Genomic DNA, 18,957 nt, shown 5'->3' on the forward strand with positions numbered 1-18,957 from the left:
TTTGATGGTGTTCAGGAATTCTTGGGTGGAGCGAATGGAGTGGCGTGAGTCATCTGCTAGGTGTTTTAGTCTTTGGTGTAGTTCCTTGGCTAATCTGTAGGTTGGTGTTCCAGGTAGCGAGACTATGGGTCTGAGGGGGGGCTCCTGGTTTGTGAATTTTTGGTAGTCCGTAGAAGCGTGGTGTGTTGGATCCATCTGGTTTCATTTTTTGGACGTCTCTCTTGTTTAATTCTCCAGATTTTTGAAGTTTTTTGAGTAAGTCTTACTCAAATGAAAACTAACCTTCCAGCTCAGCGAGCAAATTCACATCCAGAACCTCAACCTGAGCTATAAATCTTCTCAAAACTCGATAAGGATTCTGTTTTACAGGACAGTATTCTCTTACATCCACGTCATGTATGGCTAGGGTTATACACCCTGCTGTATTCCTATAGTTTCTTTTAAATTACATGAGCAATCTTGTTATGTCTTCCTCTGATTCATAGGAACATAGAAGCAGTAGTGGGCCATTCAGTCCGTCAAGCTTGCCACAATATTCTTCAAGGCTGATCAAACATTTCAATACTTTTTAACCACCCCAGCCTCATAACTCTGTTTGTGACTAGCGATCAGAAATCTATCAATCTCTACCTTAAACACTCTCAAAGATTGAGTTTTCATAGCCCTTATGTGGTAGAGAATTTCAAAAGCTCACAACGATCTGAGTAAAAATGTTTCTCCTGATCTTGGACCTATGTGGCATCCTCCTTATGATTAAATTGTGCCCCTGGTTCTTGACTCCCCAATCAAGGGAAAAATCTTACCTGCACCTTACCCTGTCTATCCCTGTAAATATTTTGTAAGTTTCAATGAGACACTCTCTCACTCTTCAAAACTCTGGAGAATACTTGCCCAGTTTTCTGAATCAATCTTCATACACAGCCCCGTCATTTCGGGAACAAGTCTAGAGAACTTTTGTTGCACTACCTCTATGACAATAATATCTTTCTTGAGACAAGGAGACCTAAATTACACACACAACTCCAGGTGCAGTCTAACCAAGTTTCAATTCAATTAAAGCAAGTCCAAACTCAAATGCTATTGCACATTAGCCTTCCTAATGGCTCACTGCACCTGTTTGTAAGCCTTCAGTGATTCATTGACACTCACAAGATAGCATAGGAAGATGGAGTTTCGGTCAACACTTATCAGTGACTGCGGTTGTAGGCTAATTTGTCTTTCTAATTATTAGTATCTTAACGGTTGTAACATTTTTGTGTTTTACATGTTGATAAACTTTTTTTAGTTTTATTTTGTAATTATGTATTTGCTACACAGGTAATCCAGAACCAGAAGTAACCTGGTACAAAGGAGACAAGCAGCTTACTAAGGTTCTTGGAGTTCTTAAATATGAAGTGGTTAAGGATGGCCAGGTTCACACACTCAAACTATACAGGTGATTGGCTGACCTGCATGGTAGTGGTGGAAAAAAACTTCATGTATTTTAATTTTATGACAGATCTTGATAGATGTGCAGGCCCAGAAATTCAATGTATCACCACATGCAACATTCAAACACTAGGCAGCTACATCACCAATATGCCAAGCAAGAATAACCTCTCTGTGCTGGCATTAGACTATTGACTTTTTTTGTGCCTTCTCAATTGCATCTTAACTTTTTTTAAAAAATTACATGCTGACTAGATTTGTACTCTTAACTTTGGTTAAACATAAGTTATACATATGTTTCACATAACTTCTCTGATTTTAAATTTTATCACTGTACAAATGAACTCAGTGCTTTCCTTGTGCCCATATTAACCTATGTCACTACTTTTTAATTTTTAATAAACTACAATTTAGGGGTTTTTGTTACTAACATTAATGGACAAATGATTAATATATTTATAGTACATTTCTTTGTCCAGTATTTTAACACCTACACATAAATATTGAGAATAATTTTATACAAACGCCTTAAGTGTTTATTCACCATCACTTTAATTAGGAGCTATATCACTGCTCCTTTCTTGTTGCTGGAACAAAATCCTGAAATACTTTCCTAATAGCACTATGAGTGTCTTACACCCAAAGACTGCAGTGGTTCAAGATGACAGCTCACCAACACGTTTTCAGTACAATTAGGGATGGACTATAAATGCTGGTCTTGCCAACCAAGCTTACATCCCATGCAGGAATAAAATGATTCATGGGTTTCTGGACTGTTCTGTTGAATTTGCCTCTTGTAGAATCTTCCTGCTGTTCAGATTGAAATAACTATTAAGGGGTTTTAAAATATTGTTAAATTTATCTGGCTATGATTTAACTCATCAGCTATTGTTCTTATGAATTATAATGTAACAAAAACAGAAATTGCCAGCAAAACTCAGCAGGTCTGGCAATATCTGTGGGGAAAAGAGCAGATTTAACATTCTGAGTCTTGTGACTCTTCGTCAGAACACAGATGCTGCTGGACCTGCTGATTTTCACCAGCAATTTCTGCTGATGTTTCAGATCTCCAGCATCCACGGTTCTTTGTTTTATTTAACTTGTTGTCTAACATTGAAGCAATTACGTACCTCAAAAATCCAGTTTTAGTTTTGATTCCTCCAATGATCTGAGGAAGTATAGTATAGAATCTGTGGGTTTTCTAAACTTTCTATGCAATGCACTTGATGTTCTAAATTTACTTTACAGTATTGGAAGCTTCTCCACTATGATCGGTCTTGCATTGTCTTCCCCTGCTAGGCTGATATTTCTTTTAAAGACATTAAAAACTGCCTTACTGTACTTTACCTAAATAATTTCTTTCTTGCTTGGTTCCGAAGATCAAATATTTGCAGCCACTTTTTGATTTCACATTTCTTTTCTGTCTTGTGTGTAATGGCATCAGCATTGGGATTGGTTTTTTTTATTTTAAGTTGCTTTCTCTTGGAACTGTATTTACCTGCCTAGTGCTGTATTAAATTGATTTTTTTAAAAAATCCTGTTTGGGAGTTGCTCAGTAGTTTCTTGAGCTTTGTTTGATTCTTTTGCCTTGAAGTCTGTGAATGCTGGATTAGAATTTCCTTCATCGACCACCATCCTGTTTATTATATCCTGAATGTCTTTGTAAATCCATTTTGTGACTTTCTTTGCATTAAGCAATTTTGGATTTTTCCTACAATCTTTTCCTGACGTCTGCAGTTTTGGTGCCACTTTCACCAGGCCTGACTATCCAAAGTTCCCTGTGGTCCTTCACAGCTGCCGTAATGTTTGCATACTTGGCTAATCTAAGTCAGGAGAGATTCCTGAGCCTTAAATAGTGACTAGCCTGTTACACAATAAGAAACAACAGACAGCTTGAACCCATTACTGGTCCTTTCTCTTAAGTCTCTCTATCATGTAATCTCTGACACCATCACAATGGAAGATGCCATTCACACTGTCCCAATCAATAACCTTTTCAAATGTGTGTCTTACAGTTTCATCAATTACATGCTGTAATAAAAGCAAAAGTTGGTGTTGTAACAGGAATTGAATTAGGTGGTATTGTTAGGGGGAAGACTACAGTTCAGTGAGATTGCAGGGATGTAAATGTTTCAAGTTCAGTCTGATAGATTTCAGAGGTGAATGGCATTAGTGGCAAGACTATGGAACCTGCATGGGAGGGTAAAGATAATAGCTAAATGTTTCCCAATGCTAAAATAGAAAAAATTCTGGCTGATTCCAGATTCCACAATAAACTTTGGTATTTCCAACTTCCTGCATATTCAAGTTCAGTACTTGGAGTAGAAAAACAATATGGCATAATGGGTAAGGAACTTTTGTTGTGAAAAGAAACTGGAGAAGCTGGGAGTGTCTTTAGAGCAGAGAAGGTTAAGAAGAAATTTGTTTGAGGTGTTCAAAATCGCCAACAGTTTTGATACAGAAAATAAACTGTCAATAACTGGAGGACCAAACTTTTAGCTGCTTGGCAGAAGAACCAGAGCTATTGCGATGAAATTATATTTTACACAAGCACATTGAAATTTACGTACATGATTTGAAAGGCTGGCAGATTCAGTGGAAACATTTTTTTAAAAATTCTGATAAGTGTTTGAAAGGAATTAGAACATGGGGCTGTGAAGACAGAGCAGAGAAGTGTGATTAATGGTACAACTCTACCATGAGCTGACATAGATGTAGTGGGCCAAATGGTGTCCTTCACTGTTCTGTCATTGTATGATTCTACAATTTTGGCATCCCCTCACATATAAATCGCCTTCTTCTATGTCTCAACACCCAGTCATGTTTCTTGATAAAATATCTCTTCTCAGATTCTGTTTACCCTCTGATTTGATATCCACAGGTCAGATGCTAAAATGTAGTTTAACTAATACTCAAGAACTCCATGTAATCTTGTGATCTAATGTTATTCTCAGAAATTTTTTATGCGTCTTTGCACGTGGAAAATTCCTAAGGCAGCCGTAACTTTCTTCTAAAATATACTTATCAGTAACCATATCTATTTCCAAATTGTACACCATGTGCTATAAATAGAGAACATGCCTGCCATATGTAGAGTAAACCACCTGTTGACTTTTGGCTGTAAGGTATTGACTTAAGTTTGGCATCAATTTGTCAAAAATATAGTGAGATTCAACATTTCTTTTGCCCTGAATTGAGGCCTGAAATAAGCAGTATGGTAGGACCATAGGCCCAAAGGCTGTACTTGGGTTTCAGGCCATGCCAGCAAATGCTGGTCAGCTGCAGATGCCAAGGAGATGATCAGAGGCAGCTTAGCAGTTCCATAAGGATAAATATGAGCTGATCAACTTGAGAGAGCAAACCTCGAGTAAGTCCAGGGAGGGGGAGGTGATGATTGGAATGGTGGTTGAATGAGGATCAGCAACAGTCTACGAGACTATACTGTTGCTCTATCGGCTTTCACAGTCAGAAGTTTCCTTTTATTGTTTTGGTGATAGTCCCTGACCTTCTTCAGAACCACTGATTAGTTCAGTCCCAGGTAGGGAGTCTGAAACTGGCATTAAATGTCCTACTTTTTGAACAAAGGGCCTACTGCTCATCTAAGGCATAGGACATGACTATTCATCTTGGATCCACCAACAACTAGATGGTTGAAACACTTCCTGAATTGAAAATGCACATTATCTAATTCCATTTTCTAATCCAGTATATTTCTCTCCAAAGAATTTCTGAAATTTAGTAAGACTAAGACATCATTTTTATAACCAGTTCTACAGGACTTGACCATAGGATATGAGAGTTCACAGGCTGTGGGGTCTTCCTCACATCAAGCTTCTGTTTGTTCTTTGTTAGATCATAGAATCATAGAATTCCTATAGTGTGGAAACAGGCCCTTCGGCCCAACAAGTCCACCCCGGCCCTCAGAGCATCCCACCCAGACCCATCCCTCTATAACCCACCAGATCTACACATTCCTGAACAATATGGGCAATTTAGCATTGCCAATCCACCTAGCCTGGAGTAACCAAAAATTCACAAACTTGTGATTTCCCGTGCTTCAACTATTTATCCATTTTCCCCTTAAACATCTCTTCGCCTTAACTTCTCCTTCCGACGTAATATCCCTCGTTTCAGAAACACGTTTATTGAACATTTTCCTCACTCTTAAATAATGAGTTTAAATTGACGGTCATTTGATTTAAACCCGGCACAAGACTGCCAGTACCACCAGATGTGATACTAAGCGAGATTTTCTGAACAGCCTTCCGTTCCTTTACCCTTTTACAACGTGCATGTTACACTTGCTTACAACATCTTCAACACGAGGCAACTACAACTCGTATAATCTGGTGGGTGGTGAACTCTCTGGTGAAGCCCCACCAGTTGTAATATGGATCACTTGACGACCATTTCATTGAGCTGCTGGGATTGGGGTCTCGCCGCTAATCCGATCCACCCAATTTATGAGAATCGAACCTTTTCAGCCAGACCCACCTCTTGCAAAGCAGTTCAGTGTCTTACTTCCAACTAAGTTTTGGGCTGTGCACCTTAGCCGTTGGCCCATTTTAAAGGGATGTGTCTTGGCGCACAAGATTACATTACCGCACTGGCAAAGGGTTGTCAGGTGATGCCAAAGTATGGATTATAACTGGGAATGTGAGCTCTAAATGTGAATTCGGGACTGAAAACGTGCTTCTTGTACATCAAGCCGCCGGTTGGCCACACGCAGCTTTTCCTCAATGACTGTTCCAAAGCAAAGTAACATTTCGTTGACTTCCAGGTGCACAGAAGACGACGCCGCCATTTACCAAGTATCTGCCACAAACTCCAAGGGAATTGCCATCTGCTCCTCGCTCTTACAAGTGGGCTCGGTCACGGCAGCTCAGGTCAGGGAAAAAATGATGCAGGAGTTCAAAGCGAGAAACGAAGCCAAGAAGGCGCCAGAATCAGATGGTCCGATGAGCGGGAAGCGTTGCTGCGAAAGCTCGACCGATCGCCTTACAAACTCAGCTGCGAGCCTCTCGGCTGGAAATCCAGGCGCGCCCTCCAGGGAAGGGGAAGGGGACAGGCGGCGGGGAGGATGCCGGGATGCTGCAATCTCTCCTGGCTTTACCCGCGCCCGGCCGATGGGCGGGCTCACCGAGATCAGCCCTTCGGCAGCTGCCCCCCGACTCCCAAATACGGGCAGGAAGCCCGGCCAGGAGCAGGGAGAGGGCGCCGGGGGTCCCCTCCCGCCGGGGGCGTGGGCTGGAGGAGGAGGCGGCGGCAGCAGCTTCGAGAGCGGCCGCACGGGGTCAGGGAGGCGGCCCGCCATGGACGAGGGCTGCGAGGACGAGTACTACTTGGACTTTCTGGCGTGCTCGGATGTCCTGAGAGACGAGGACAAGGCGCGATGGCAGCACCGCCTGGGCTGTCCGTGTCCTCTCCTCCTCGTCCCCGAGAACTGCCTGACCCAGGGTGAGGCTCCAAACGTGGCGGTGACCGGTGCGTGTCCTCAGGGACTGAGAGGCGCCGGGGCAGGGAGACCAGCAGCCGGGGCCATCCTTGCAGCCGACGGCTCGGATCCCGGGCATTCTCCTCCCCCACGCCGAGCGACGGACGGCGGCACTCCGACCCCGGGGGCGGTTCGCCACACGGAGAGCAGGCTGGCCCCAAACCACCGCCAGCATCCTGTCAGCCCTCCACCCGACCTGGGAAAGAACTCAACTCCGTCTGCACAGCCGGCAGCTGGCGATCGTGGGGGACTAGGAGGAGCGCGAATGGGTTCTGAGGACAGCACTGACCATTGGAGTGTCAGGGTAGGCTCATAAACCTCGAACTCTTTGATCTGCACATTAAAAGCCGATATAACCACAGGACGGTTTACACCTTTTCTGAAACATTGCGCTTCAGGCTTTTTTAAAATTACCTTGCTTAGATGATCAATACACCGATAAAAGAACTGATCTTTATAAGGGATCGATTTAGTGCCGCACGTTATCGTGCGCCGAAGGAATTAAGAGTTTAAGTCACTGTCTAACAAACACTTGTGGGTGAGTAGATTTAGGGTTGTAATCAATGTTGTCCAACTGCATTCCCATTAAATGTACAGGTCTTCAAAATATTATCCGAATCAAAGCATATATGTCTTTCCAGATGTTCGGCAGGAGTACTTCGCATGGCACAAAAAAAGACCATTCAACCCAACCTGTACATCCAGGCATTTATAAAAACTGAAAGAAGTGTGGATGCTGTAAGTCAGGAACAAAAGCAGAAGTCGCCTGAAAAGCTCAGCAGGTCTGGCAGCATCTGTGAAGGGAAAAAGACTCAACATTTCAAGTCCGATGACCCTTCCTCATCCACTCCCTGTGGTAGTCATAAGAACGTAAGAAATAGGAACAGGAGTAGGCCGTCTGGCCTGTCAAGTCTGCCCCTCCATTTAATAGGATCGTGTCTAATCCCAAATTCCTCATGTCCACTTTCCAGCCCTTTCCCATAACACTTGATTCCCCTACTGATCAAGAATCTGTCTATCTCAGCCTTAAATAAACACAAGGACTCTGCCTCTGCAGCTTTCCAAGGCAAGGAGCTCCAAAGATTCACAACGATCTGAGAGAATAAATTTCTCCGCATATCAGTCTTAAATTGGTGCCCTTTCATTCTGAGACCAAGCCCTCGGGACCAAGATTGTCCCAAAAGGCGAAACATCCTCTCAGCATTTACCCTGTCAAGTTCCTTAAGAATCCTCAATGTTTCAGTGAGATAACGTCTCATTCTACTGAATTCCAATCAGTTGAGCCCTGTTTAACCTTTAATTGTATCACAATCCTCATGAACCTTCTCTGAACTGTGTCCAGATAAATACCTTTCCTTAAGTAAGGCGACCAAAACTGCTCACAATACTCCAGATGTGATCTCACCAGCATCTTATACAGTTGCTAATCTTACCTACTCTTACACTCTAACCTCCTTGAGTTAGGGGCTAATATTCCTTAGCCTTTCTTATTAGCTGCTTACCTTTGCCCTAGCTTTCTGTGTTACATGCACAAGTACCTCAAGTCCCTTTGTGCTGCAGCTTTCTACAGTTTTTCTCTATTTGAATAATACTTTGTTGTTTTCTTCTCACTTCCAAAACGAAAAATTCCACATTTCACCTCATTACACACCATTTGCCAATTTTTTTGCCGACTTACTTAACCTATGATACTTCCCCCTAAACTGCACCTCGCAGTTGCAAACCATTTCAAGACCCCTTCCATTCCTTAGATGACATGTCCATCCTGGGCGTCTTGTAGTGCCACAATGATGCCACCCGAAGGTTGCAGAAACAGCAACTCATATTCCGCTTGGGAACCCTGCAGCCCAATGGTATCAATGTGAATTTCACCAGCTTCAAAATCTCCCCTCCCCCCACTGCATCCCAAAACCAGCTCAGGTCATCCCCGCCTCCCTAACCTGTTCTTCCTCTCACCTATCCCCTCCTCCCACCTCAAGTCCTACCTCCATTTCCTAACTACTAACCTCATCCCGCCCCCTTGACCTGTACATCCTCCCCAGACTGACCTATCACCTCCTTACCTCCCCACCCATACTCACCTCTCCATCTATCTTCTCCTCTATCCATCTCCAGTCCGCCTCCCCCTCTCTCCCTATTTATTTCAGAATCCTCTCCCCATCTCCCTCTCTGATGATGGGTCTAGGTCCGAAATGTCAGCTTTTGTGCTCCTGAGATGCTGCTTAGCCTGCTGTGTTCATCCCGCTCTAAACTTTGTTATCTCGGATTCTCCAGCATCTGCAGTTCCTATTATCTCTTCCCTGTAAACTGTTTGTATCCTTCTAGCAACCTGCCTTTCCACCTATTTTTCTGTCATCTGCAGTTTTGGCTATAATACATTTACTTCCATCTGATAAACAGCTTGGGACCCAAAACTGATCCCTGTCAAACCTCATTGGCTATAGGTTACCAACCTTAAAAAGAATCACTTATCCATGTTCACTGTTTTCCACCCATTTGCCAATTCTCTACCCATGCCAATATACTATCTCTGACACTGTTGGCTCTTATTTTATGACTTAAGTTTTCTTGAGATAGTAAATTCAACAATCTCTTTGAGTAGGGATTATTTTGAATTCTCTATTGGATTTCTTGATGACTACCTAACTTGGCTTTCCCACAGGAGGAAACAGTTTCTCTATATCTGATTCATCAAAACGTGTCATAATCTTGATCTTTCACCCACAACCCCAGGTCAGACAACTGATTTAGACATTAGGACTATACAGACCTTCCCAGAGCTTTGTATGGCTTTCCCCTGACCAAGCATAGTTCACCACTTTTGGAATCATGTTACATATGTTCATGCTTCACCTTCCTGATAGAACAGGTGAGTTGGCATGCTTTTACGCCCACTGCATGGGATGGTGGGATCTCACCATTGTTGGCCAGTGAAAGCCTTCACCTTCATTGTGCCATAAGTGTCTATGGCACTCTGTGATTCAGGCGCATTTTCAATTCCTCGGTCCATGTTTTAAGACAGATTGAGTTGACTGTTGACAACACCTGGCAGCTTGAGATCTTCCAGCTCAGCTGTGAGACACAGAAAGGGCACGATGAGGACACGTCAAAGGCTGGAATTCTGGTGTTAACTCCCAAAAGCTTGTTCAACATCTGCGAAGAACAAGTCAAGGGTGTGAATGGATACTCTCCACTATACTGGATGAATGTGTCTCCATAACACTGAACAAAGTCAACACAACAGAAAAAAACAGTTCTACCTTTCCTCCTAAACCCTTCATTCCAAAAATCAACAAGGTGAACTTTCTCTGATTGCTTTCAATGCAGGTATATTCTTCCCTAAGTAAAGAGCCTAAAACTGAATTACAGAAACAAAATTTGTACAATGCACAAAAAAGTCCGTTTTTGCCTGATTGCCATTCTCCTCCCTTTTCCTGTCAAGCCTGCACATTAGGTGATTTTTTTAAACAAAACAATGCCCTCTTGAATGACCTGATTGAACTGTCTCCGCCATACTACCAGGCAATTCATTCGAGACCCTAATTACATGGTTTACAAAAAAGATTTTTTTTCATTTAGAGATTATAAGAACTGCTGATGCTGGAATCAGGGATAACACAGTGTGGAGCTGAAGGAACACAGCATGTTGAAAGTCAACATTCCTGCTCCTCTGATGCTGCCTGGCCTGCTGTGTTCCTCCAGCTCCACGCTGTGTTATCTTTTTTTTCTCATTTACTTATTTTGCAAATTATTTTATACCTGTACCCTCTTGTTCTTTTTATAAGTGGAAATAATTTCTCCCTACATGTTCTGCCCAGATTTTTAAAAATTCAATCATATCTCCTCTTAGCCTTCCCTTCTAGAGAAGGAAAATAGACCTAAATTCTCTAATCTGTCTTCAAAACTAAAGTTTCTCATCCCTGGAACCATTCTTGTAAGTCTGTCTAGATTCTCTCCAATGCTTCACATCATTCCTAATTACTCCAGGTGAAGTCAAACTAATATCTATTAAAGCTTCAACATAACTTCTTCCTCTTGTACTCCGTAATACCTTAACACAAAGGAGCAGAAGTAGGCTATTCGGCACATCAAGTCTGCTCCACCATTCAATAAGATCATGGCAAACCTGATAACCCTCCACTCCACTCCCCCTTCTTGTTCCCCATAAGCCTTGACACCCAGCTGAGTAAAAATCTATCTCGACCTTGAACGCGACCCAACAGCTACAGCCTCTGTGGTAAAGAATATCATAAATTCACTACCTTCTGAGAGAAGAAAGTTTCTTCTCATCTCTGTCTTAAAAGGGTGACCCCTTATTCAGAGATTATGCCACTGGATCCTACACTGTCCCACAAGGAAAACAACCTTTCTGCATCTAACATGTCATGTACGGCAGATGGAGTTCAATCTGGATAAATGCAAGGTATTGCATTTTGGTGGAATAAACAGGGATAGGACTTATACAATTAATTATATAGCCTAAATTTTTTTTTAGAGCAGAGGATCATATGGATTTGCGTACATAATTCTTTGAAGTTTGCGTCACATGTAGACGTACAAAAAGGCATTCAACATATTTGCCTTCATTGCTCAGTCATTTAAGTATAGAACTTGGGAAGTCATTGTTGAGGTTATACAGGACATTATTGAGGCCTCTTCTGGAATACTGTGTTCAGTCTGGTTGCCCAGTTACGAGAAGGATATCATTAAGCTGGAGAGGGTCCAGAAGGGATTTACCAAAATGTTGCTGGTTTTGGAAGGCATGAGTTATAAAGAAAGGCTGGACAGGCTGTGACTTTTTTCACTGGACTGTCGGAGTTTGAGAGGTGACCTTAGATAAGTTCATAAAATCATGAGGGGTGTAGGAAGGGTTAGCAGTGGTTGTCTTTTCCTTAGGGCAAGGGCTTTCAAGACTAGGGGGCACATTTTTAGACAGGAGAGAGATTTGAAAAAGACATGAAAGGCAAATTTATCACACAGTGCTAAGTTCGTATATGGAATGAGCTTCCTGAGGAAGTGGTGGATGTGGGTACAATTACAATGTTAAACAGACATTTGGGTAAGTACACAATAAGGATAGGTTTGGAGGGATATGGGCCAGGAGCAGACAAGCGGGACTAGTTTAGTTTGGGATTATGTTTGGCATGGACTGGTTGGACCGAAGGGTCTCTTTCCCTGCTGTGTGACTCTATGACCGTATGTCTTTGACCCATTACTGATTAAACATCTGACTATCATCTTTTTAAATTTCCTTAATATCCCTGCATCCACTGAATTCTATGGTAATGAATTCCACAGATTCATGAACCCTTTCAGGGAAATAATTTCTCCTCTTCTCTGGTTTACATCTGATATCCCTTATCCCAAAACTATGACCCCTGTACACTGTACTCCAGCTGCGGTCTGACTAATGCCTTGTATAGTTTTGGCAAATCCTTTCCATTTTTACACTTCATTCCTTTTGAAGTAAATGCTGACTCTGCTTGGTCATATTAAATGCTGTGCTCTTCAATGCCTCCATTAAACCTATCACCAACACACTTCCAGGGTATGCATTTCAGGTCCTAACCAGTTGCTATGTGAAAAATTTCTCCTCATGACTGCATTAGTTCTTTTGACAAATATCTTAAATCTGTGTGTTCTTGTTCTCAATTCTTCCACCAATGGGAATAGTTATTCCCTATCTACACTGTTTCGACACCTGCTGATTTTGAATAAATTTATCAAATCTCCTCTCAACGTTCCCTTAGAAATGTATAAACATAGTAACAGGAATAGGCCATTCAGCTCCTCTAGCCACCCACTCTTAACCATATCAGATCATCTACATCAGTACTATTTTTCTGGGCCATCCCTATTTTCCTAAATGTCATTAATATCTAATATGCCTATCAATTTCTGCATTTAACATTTCAATGACTGAGTTTCCACAGGTCCCTGAGGCAGAAAATTTTTAAAATTTCGCTATCCTTCAAATTGAAAACATTCCTCCTCATCCCAGTCCTAAGTGGTTTGCTCCTTATTCTGAGCCTGTTCCCTAGTTTAAAACCTGTCCCAGATGGGGCAACATCTCTTCAGTATCCAGCTTTTCTAGCCCATTAAGAATTTTGTAAGTTGCAATGAGCCCAACTGTCGTTCTTTTAAACTCTGACTTTGTCATCTCAATATAATTTTCATCAAGCAAAACAGTTCCAACTTCTTCAAAAAAGAACTGAAAGAACCACAGACGCTGTGATTCAGGAGTGAAAAAACAGAAGCTGCAGGAAATACTCAGCAGATCTGGCAGTATCTGTGAAGAGTAATCGGTTCTAAGGAAGGATCTCTGGATCCGAAACATTAAATTTGATTTCTGTTCACAGATGCTGCCAGACCTGCTAAGCTTTTCCTGCAACTTCTGTTTTTGTTTCCAATTTCTCCAATCTATCTTCGTAACTGTAATTCCAAAATCTTGGAACCATACACATGAATCTTTTTTGGACTCTCTAATGCCTTCATATCTTTTCTAAAGAGTGGCCAGAAATGAAACAGTTCTCTAGTTGAGACCAAATCGGTGTTCTGTACAAATTTAACATCATTTCATTTGTTTCTAACTCTGAATGCCATTAATGAAACCTGTGATACTGGGCACTTAACTGAAAATCCCTGATGAGTTTGAGAGAGAATTCAACGACTTATGCACAGATACACACATTTAACTTTGTTCCTGCACTCTCTTCAGAATTATACGCTTTATTTCAATCATGATGTGGAGGTGGCGGTGTTGGACTGGGATGGACTAGGTCAGAAGTCACATGAGTACCAGGTTATAGTCCAACCATTTATTTGAAATCACAAGATTTGGAGTGTTGCTCCTTCATACTATAAACTGGTATTCATATGACTTCTGAGATAGTAGGAACTGCAGATGCTGGAGAATCTGAGATAACAAGGTGTAGAGCTGGATGAACACAGCACGACAAGCAGGATCAGAGGAGCAAGAAAGATGATGTTTCGGGCCTAGGCCCTTCTTCAGAAATGGGGCGGGGATGGGGGTTCTGAAATAAATAGGGAGGGGGGGAGGCGGATGGAAAATGGATAGAGGAGAAGATAGGTGGAGAGGAGACAGACAGGTTAAATAAGCGGGGATGGAGCCAGGAAAGGTGAGTGTAGGTGGGGAGTTAGGGAGGACGAACAGGTCAAGGGGCTGGGATGGGGCTAGTAGTTAACACCTACGGAACACCTACGCTCAGTTTACACTAAACAACTGCACCTCCCAGTCGCGAACCATTTCAAATCCCCCTCCCATTCCTCAGATGACATGTCCATCATGGGCCTCCTGCAGTGCCACAATGATGCCACCCGAAGGTTGCAGGAACAGCACCTCATATTCCGCTTGGGAACCTTGCAGCCCAGTGGTATCAATGTGGATTTCACAAGCTTCAAAATCTGCACACGCCACCCCCCCCCCCCCCCCCACCCGCCACCACATCCCTAAACCAACCCAGCTTGCCCCCACCTCCCTAACCTGTCCTTCCTCCCAGCTATCCCCTCCTCCCACCTCAACCCCCACCCCCATCTTCGACCAACTAACCTCATCCCGCCTCCTTGACCTGTCTGTCCTCCCTGGACTGACCTATCCCCTCCCTAACTCCCCACCTACACTCACCTTTACTGGCTCCATCCCCATCTCTTTGACCTGTTTGTCTCCTCTCCACTTATCTTCTCCTCTATCCATCTTATATCTGCCTCCCCCTCTCTCCCTATTTATTTCAGAACACACTTCTGCTCCCCCATTTCTGAAGAAGGGTCTAGGCCCGTAATGTCGCTTTCATATGACTTCTGCCTTTGTTTTAAGGCCATAAGTCAGAGCAGTAAATGTGGGTCATACAGTCATTGAGTCATTGTGTAATATAGCTTGGAAATAGGCCCTTCGTACCAAACTGGTCCATGCTGACCATGGTGCCCACTCAGTTAGTTCCAATTGCCCGTATTTGGTTCATATCCCTCTCAACTCTTCCCATCCGTGTACCAATCCAAATGTTATTTTGAATGTTGCTATTGTACCAACATAAATAACTTTCCACGCATTCCAGTATACACATCACTGTCTGTGTGAAGAGGTTGCCCCTCAGGTCCTTAAATCTTTCCCCTCTCACCTTAAACCTATGCTCTCCAGTTTTCAATTCTCTATCCCTGGGAAAAAGACTAAATGCATTCATCCTATCTATGCTCTTCATGACTTTATAAACCTCAATAAGGTCACCACTCACTCTCCTACATTCCAAGGAATAAAGTCCTATCCTGTCTAACCTCTCCCTATAACTCAGGCCTACTAGTCCTGGCAACATCCTCATAAATCTTCTCTGCACATTTTCCAGTTTAACTATATCTTTCCTATTATAGGGTAACCAAAACAGTATACAATATTCCAAGTGTGGCCTCACCTACGACTTATATAAGTTTAACAAAATGCCCCAATCCTACGCTCAGTGCCTTGACCAATGAAGGCAAACATGCTAAATGCCTTTTGCACTACCCTGTCCACCTGTGAAGCCGCTTTCAATGAACTATGTACTTGTACTCCTAAGTCCTTCTGTTCCACAACAGTCCTCAGGACCTTACCATTTACTGATTAAGTTCTACCTTGATTTGACTTTCCAAAGTGCAGCACCTCACACTTATCTGTATTGAATTGCATTTGCTGATCCTCAGCCACTTCCCCAACTGATCAAGATCCCTCTGTAATTTTTGATAACCTTCTTTGCTATCAGTGATACCTCCTAATTTTGTGTCATTCGCAAACTTACTAATCATGCGTTATGCATTCACAACCAGAGTATTTATGTAAATAACAAAGTTCCCAGCACCAACCTCTGTGGCACAATAGTCATTCAGTCTCCCCTGCCATTCAATAAGATCATTGGTTGATCTCAACACCACTTTCCTGCTTTATCCTAATAACCCTCGATTCCTTTGATGATTAGAAATCTATCCATCTCAGCCACCTCCAGACGCCCCCAGTATCACAGATTCTCAGCCAAACTGAGCCACACGTGATATCAATAAATGACTGGAGGCAAAGGCTGTGGGTCCTGACAACATTCTAGCAGTAGCACTGAATATTTGTGTCCCAGAACCTACCACCAAGCTATTCAAGTACAGCTACAACACTGGCATCAATTTGACAAAGTGAAAAATTACCCAGGTATGCCCTGCACAATAAGAGGACAAACCTAACACAGATAATTAGCACCCAATCGGTGTACTCTTGCTCATCAATAAAGTGATGGAATGTGTCATCAACTGAGCTTTAAAGCAGCAGTTGATTAGCTATCCAACTCACTGACACTTAGTTTGGGTTTTTCAAAGCTGCTTACCTGCTGGCCTCATTCCAACCTGACTCGAAGGAGGTGAGGGTGCTTGCTCTTGATATCAAGGCCCCTTCTGACCAAGTATGGTATCAAGCAGATCTAACAAATTAGGACAGAATGGGAATCGAAGAACACTGTCCACTGTTTGTAATCATACCTGGCACATGGACGTTGGAGGTCAGTCATCTCAGCTCCAGGATATCTCTGCAGGAGTTCCTTAGTGTCGTATCCGAGACACAACCATCTCCAGCTACTTCATCAATGATCTGCCCTTCATCATAAGGTCAGAGATTGGGATGTTCAGCAATGATTATACAATGTTCAGCACCATTCATGTCACCTCTGATACTGAAGCAGTCCATGTACAAATACAACAAAACGTGGACAATATCTAGGCATTGGCCAACAAGTGGCAAGTAACATTTGCACCACATAAATGCCAGCAATGAACATCTTTAACAACAGAAAGTCTAAACATCAGCCCTTGACATTCAATGTCATTACCACCGATCAATCCACCATTGTTAATATTCCAGAAGCTCATTTTAATGGAAACTGAACAGGTAAAGCCATATAAGTACTGTGGCTACAAGAGTAGGTCAGAAGCTCCAATCCTGCAGTGAGTAACTTACCTGCTGACCTCTTGACCCCCAAAGTCTGTTCATCATCTACAAGGCACACTCTGAATTGTAATACAGTATTCCCCAACTGTATGAATGATTGCAGCTCCAACGATAATCAAAGTACTTGGCACTATCCACAGAAAAGCAGCCTGCACCACATCCACAAACACTAACTCCCTCTACTGCTGACACCCAGAAACAGCAAGCATAAGATCCATAAGGTGCACTGCAAACATTCAACAAGGTTTCTTTGGTCATACTTTCCATCTTATGACCATCCCTATCTAAAAAGGCATCAGATACATGTTCCAGTCCAAACCACTCACTATCCTAACTTGGAAATATATTGCCAGGCCTTCAATGTCACTGGGTCAGAATTCTGGAACTCCCTCCCTTAAGGCATTCTGGCAGTACCTACATCAAATAGACTGCAGCAACACAAGAATGTAGCTCACCACTTCCTTTTCATGGGTAACTAGAGGGTAATTCTCAATGGACAATAAATGCTTGCCCAGCCAATGATGCCCATTTCCCATGAATGAATATGAAGATAAATTTTACTTGCTTTTAATTGCAATTTGTTTGGCCCAGATCGATTTTTACTCTGTTGAAGTTGGCTTTCTGCCATTTAATTACTTTTACAGTGGACAATGAACACTATTCCTTAAATCATGTCCTCTTGATACTTGACCTACCCATCTCACTGCGAGAGCCATCAATACCATCTTTCTAATTGAACTTCAATGGGACAACAACATTAATAGGGTGGGCCGGTGGCTCAGTGGTTAGTGCTGCAGCCTGACAGTGCCAGGGACCCGGATTCGGTTCCAGCCTCCGGCAACTGTCTGCGGTGCAAACTGCGGTGTTTGCACGTAATCCCTATGTGCAAACTCTAGTGGGTTTTCTGTGGGTGCTCTGGATTCCTCCCACAGTCTGAGGATGTGTAGGTTGGATGGATTGGCCATGTTAAATTGCCCTTCATGTCCAGGGATTCGCAGGCTAGACGGATTAGCCATGGAAAATAGAGGGTTAGGGTGAAATGCTCTTCAGAGGGGCAAAGAGGAGTCAATGGGCTGAATAGCCAGCTTGCACATTGTAGGCATTCTATGATACTTGAGCAAAATCTTTCTTATAGCTGTGGCATCAGCACCTTTACTTCCCCAATCTTGTCTAACACCCTCTGTGGATTCTAATTTAAGCTTTATTACTTTCTCCCTTCGCCAGACTCAACCTAATAATTTACTAGTTCAAATTTTTGTGCTTTTTGTCTGTCCCATATTCTGTGTAGCTTGATGTTTCTGCCTAGTTCCCACACTGTTCCCAATATGTTTGCAGACAACACTAAGATTGGTGGAGTAGTGAAGAGGACTGTCGGAGAATGCCGCAGAATGTAGATAGATTGGAGAGTTGGGCGGAGAAATGGCAGATGGAGTACAATCCAGGCAAATGTGAGGTGATGCATTTTGGAAGATCCAAGTCAAGAGCGAACTATACTATAAATGAAAAAGCCCTGGGGAAAATTGATACACAAAGAGACCTGGGTTTTCAGGTCCATTTTATCCTGAAGGTGGCAACACAGGTGGATAGAGTGGTCAAGAAAGCATACGGCATGCTTTCCTTCATCGGACGGGGTATTGAGTACAAGAGTTAGCAGGCCATGTTACAGTTGTACAGGACTTTGGTTCGACCACATTTGGAATACTGCGCACAGTTCTGGTCGCCACATGAGGGATGTGGATGCGTCGGAGAGGAGGTTCACCAGAATGTTGCCTAGTATGGAAGGCACTATCTGTGAAGAGAGATTGAGTAGATTAGGATTATTTACATTAGAAAAACGGAGATTGATGGGCGACCTGATTGAGGGCTACAAAATCATGAGAGATATAGACAGGGTGGATAGCAAGAAGCTTTTTCCCAGAGTGGGGGACTCAATTACTAGGAGTCACGATTTCAAGGTGAGAGGGGAAAAGTTTAAGGGAGATATGCATGGAAAGTTATTTACACAAAGGGTGGTGGGTGCCTGGAATGCATTACCAGAGGAGGTGGTAGAGGTGGGCATGAT

The 18,957-nt window shown here is 42.8% G+C and overlaps 1 protein-coding gene across 7 annotated transcripts in view; it reads left to right on the forward strand.

Moving 5' to 3' along the window:
• The window catches only part of alpk2 (alpha-kinase 2), a 79,150-nt gene that overhangs the window by 25,850 nt on the left and 34,343 nt on the right, over window positions 1-18,957 (forward strand). For 6 of the 7 annotated variants that reach the window (XM_048545525.1, XM_048545616.1, XM_048545708.1 and 3 more), the window contains exon 1: window positions 6,548-7,226. In XM_048545525.1, coding sequence (XP_048401482.1) covers window positions 6,555-7,226 — 672 coding nt within the window. In that variant the 5' untranslated portion in view covers window positions 6,548-6,554. Of the gene's footprint in view, window positions 1-1,317; window positions 1,436-6,547; window positions 7,227-18,957 lie in introns of those variants that run through there. The other variant, XM_048545875.2, reaches the window with a different exon arrangement.

This window comes from Stegostoma tigrinum, chromosome 1 (genome assembly GCF_030684315.1).
Source record: "Stegostoma tigrinum isolate sSteTig4 chromosome 1, sSteTig4.hap1, whole genome shotgun sequence".
Lineage (NCBI taxonomy): Eukaryota > Metazoa > Chordata > Chondrichthyes > Orectolobiformes > Stegostomatidae > Stegostoma > Stegostoma tigrinum.